The following is a 2,744-nucleotide window of genomic DNA, read 5'->3' on the forward strand; positions in this document are numbered from 1 at the left end:
ATAAATGGCTTATATTTATCAATACAATTAAGCTTGATTTGTAAATCCACATTCATGTAGTATTTGAGATTTTTACTTGGAGACTGAGAAAAAGACTTACTTTCCAGTTTTTGTTCGCAAGTAACAACTAGTTCAAAACTCACATTGTCACATGATGGCTTTTAGAAAAAAGTTGAAAATCTCTCCTGTATAATTCATAGACACTGCAGTTTTTTCCCAAGGACATTACACATGGACATGACTTCTCCCCCTTTTCATTGTCCAACCCACTCTGCTTTAAATCCACCCATACTGAAATACTCATTGTTTCTTGAATGGGTTCACTGTTTTTATCACAGTTCATGCTGTCTGTATGCCTTTTACGGGACTTATTTTTTAAGCTCAGGTGACACCTTCCATTCGATTATGTCTTATTGTACTTTTATTCAGATTTCTGTCCTAATACTTATTTGTTGTTTCAAATTCAAGAAGAGGAAGTTGTGCTCCCTTAACCCAATGAGTAAGAATTCTAAAGGCAAAGAGGAGGTAAGGAAATGGCAAGAGAAAAGTTACAGAAATGGGAATTCAGTAGCAGAAATGCAAGAGAGTCAGAATTTACTCTGAAGTTTCGAATAAGATCAAGAATGATAAAGATTGGAAAGCATAGGTCAGGCAAGGTGGGCAGAGCCTTGATGTAACACTGAGTGTTGACTTTGACCTGTGATACGATAAAGGGAATTTGAAGATTTTGACTAGGACATTTACCTAAAGATTGTGTTTGAGGAAATTGTGGCTCCCTTTCCTATAGCAGACATCCATGGTTTTTTTTTTTTAGGAACTATTCTTAAATAAAGCTATCCCTAAGCTATCACATCTTACAATTATCTAGGATGAAGTCAGACTCTTTTCTCCAGGAAACGCCGAAAGCAGTCAGTGCACCTCAGGGGAACCACTTGATCAACAATGGCCAGTGCATTTTTCCAATCAGTTTCGAAAAAGAAAAACAGATGCGGGGAAAGAATCTGAGCTGTACCAGTGTGTCCCAAAACAACTCTGTAAAAAGTTGCGGAATTGGTGCAGTTGATTTGCAAACACATGAAACCCCACCGGTTCCTCCTCCGAGGAGCACATCTCGAAATTTCCCCAGCTCATATTCCGAACAAGCCCAAGAGCAACTGAAGGGAAGTGTAGACCACAAGAGCTGGGCAGCCTGTGGGAGTCCAGGTGAAAGGAGCTGCAGTCCTCCTTTTCTTTCGAGGCAGCGTGAGATACCTACATTGGGTCCAGATGAAGGGAAGACTTTGGAAGATAGTGTCATGTTTTCCTCTTTGACACCAGAAATCCAAATAGATAGCAGGGCTCCCGGTAGCGTTAGACTTGGCGTAAGCCCATGCACTGTTGAGATAGACGCCAAAAGGAGCCCCTCTGCTTTGCGGTTTCAGAATACCTGCTCTCCCCCTACCAAGCCACAGTTAGAAGACGTGCTTGCAGATCACTCTGCAAAATCTCCTGTTCTCTCCGTAAATAATGACAGTAGTTCTTTGGTGGCACAGAGCAGTGGTCCACTTGGAAGTTTCACCTGTGGCTTTGAAAGGACTACAAGGAATGAGAAGCTGGCCACAAAGACTGATGAATTTAACAGAACTGTGTTTAGAACAGACAAACACTGTCATGCAGCATGGCAAAATGAAAGCTACTCACAATCATCTGAAGATAGTAAGCCTTCTGATACCCCACCTGCCCCTGTAGGTGGCCTATCCGTCAGTGACAACGTGACCGATATTCTGAAAACCAGCACCTACGTGCCTGAGCCCACAGAAAATGTACCTGTTAATCATACCGGGAAGTCCACAGCTGGCCTGGCTAGACAAATGCAGGAACAGATGCCTTCCGGCGGTTACCGGACTGTGCTTCAGGAGCGTGACTGGAGACCAAGCAGTTTATCTGGCAGACCAAGATCCGCTGACCCAAGATCCAACTACAGCGTCGTGGAAAAGTTGCTGAAAACGTGTGATATGTCCGCGGGCCCTGCATTTTGGAGCTCTAAATGCGTGAGGGAAAATTGGACCAAGTGGCACACGGATGTCAGTGACAGTTCCACGTCAAGTCAATGCTTACAAGGGATTCAAATGGAGCAGGAGTTACAGCCAAGGACAGTTTGGGGCGGGGGACAGCAAGTGAAGCCAGGAGTAGATCGCAGAAAGGTGACGGAGTTAAGAAAGCAGATATGGGTCGTCATTCTTGGTCATTTTCTTCCCTGAGACTTACCTTTGTGATCTGTAAACCAAGACTCCTTTGCCAGACTTCACAAAAAGCCTCTTTCCCTTTATGGTCTGAATGAACCACTAGACTCATTTTAACTCCTTGTTATGTTGACTAAAATGGTAGAACTTTGGATATGAAAAATAATTATTATCTAGTCTAAGCCCTAGAACTTAAAATGGAAGAAACTAATTTTGTGTTCTCCTTTTAAATATTTTATCATGTTTTCATGAAAAAACCTATCAGGTAACATTTGAAAACATTTTGGCTGTGTCGTGATTTTTAACTCATAAATTTTCTACTTTAGATCGGCATTTTCTTCCCCCCAAGTATATCTTTCATGTTCCAAGCATTGCAGGACTTAAGGAATTTATTGATATTTATAAAAAATATTTAAATACACCTATTTGTAAATGTTTTCCCTAAATACTTTGGGAAGGATGGTCCTGCATTATTTCATGAAGAATGACTGATATTATCAGCTGAACTGAGGAAAAGAGTAA

The 2,744-nt window shown here is 41.5% G+C and overlaps 1 protein-coding gene across 1 annotated transcript; it reads left to right on the plus strand.

Moving 5' to 3' along the window:
- The first annotated feature begins 869 nt into the window (after positions 1 to 869).
- On the plus strand, positions 870 to 2,420 carry LOC134472227 (uncharacterized protein KIAA0408-like). Its single transcript, XM_063233471.1, has one exon. The coding sequence runs from the start codon at positions 870 to 872 to the stop codon at positions 2,238 to 2,240; it is 1,371 nt and encodes a 456-aa protein (XP_063089541.1). The 3' UTR covers positions 2,241 to 2,420.
- The last annotated feature ends 324 nt before the right edge of the window (positions 2,421 to 2,744 follow it).

This window comes from Cavia porcellus, unplaced genomic scaffold, assembly GCF_034190915.1.
Source record: "Cavia porcellus strain 051 isolate PalLab524CR breed Dunkin Hartley unplaced genomic scaffold, mCavPor4.1 scaffold_22, whole genome shotgun sequence".
Classification (NCBI taxonomy): Eukaryota; Metazoa; Chordata; class Mammalia; order Rodentia; family Caviidae; genus Cavia; species Cavia porcellus.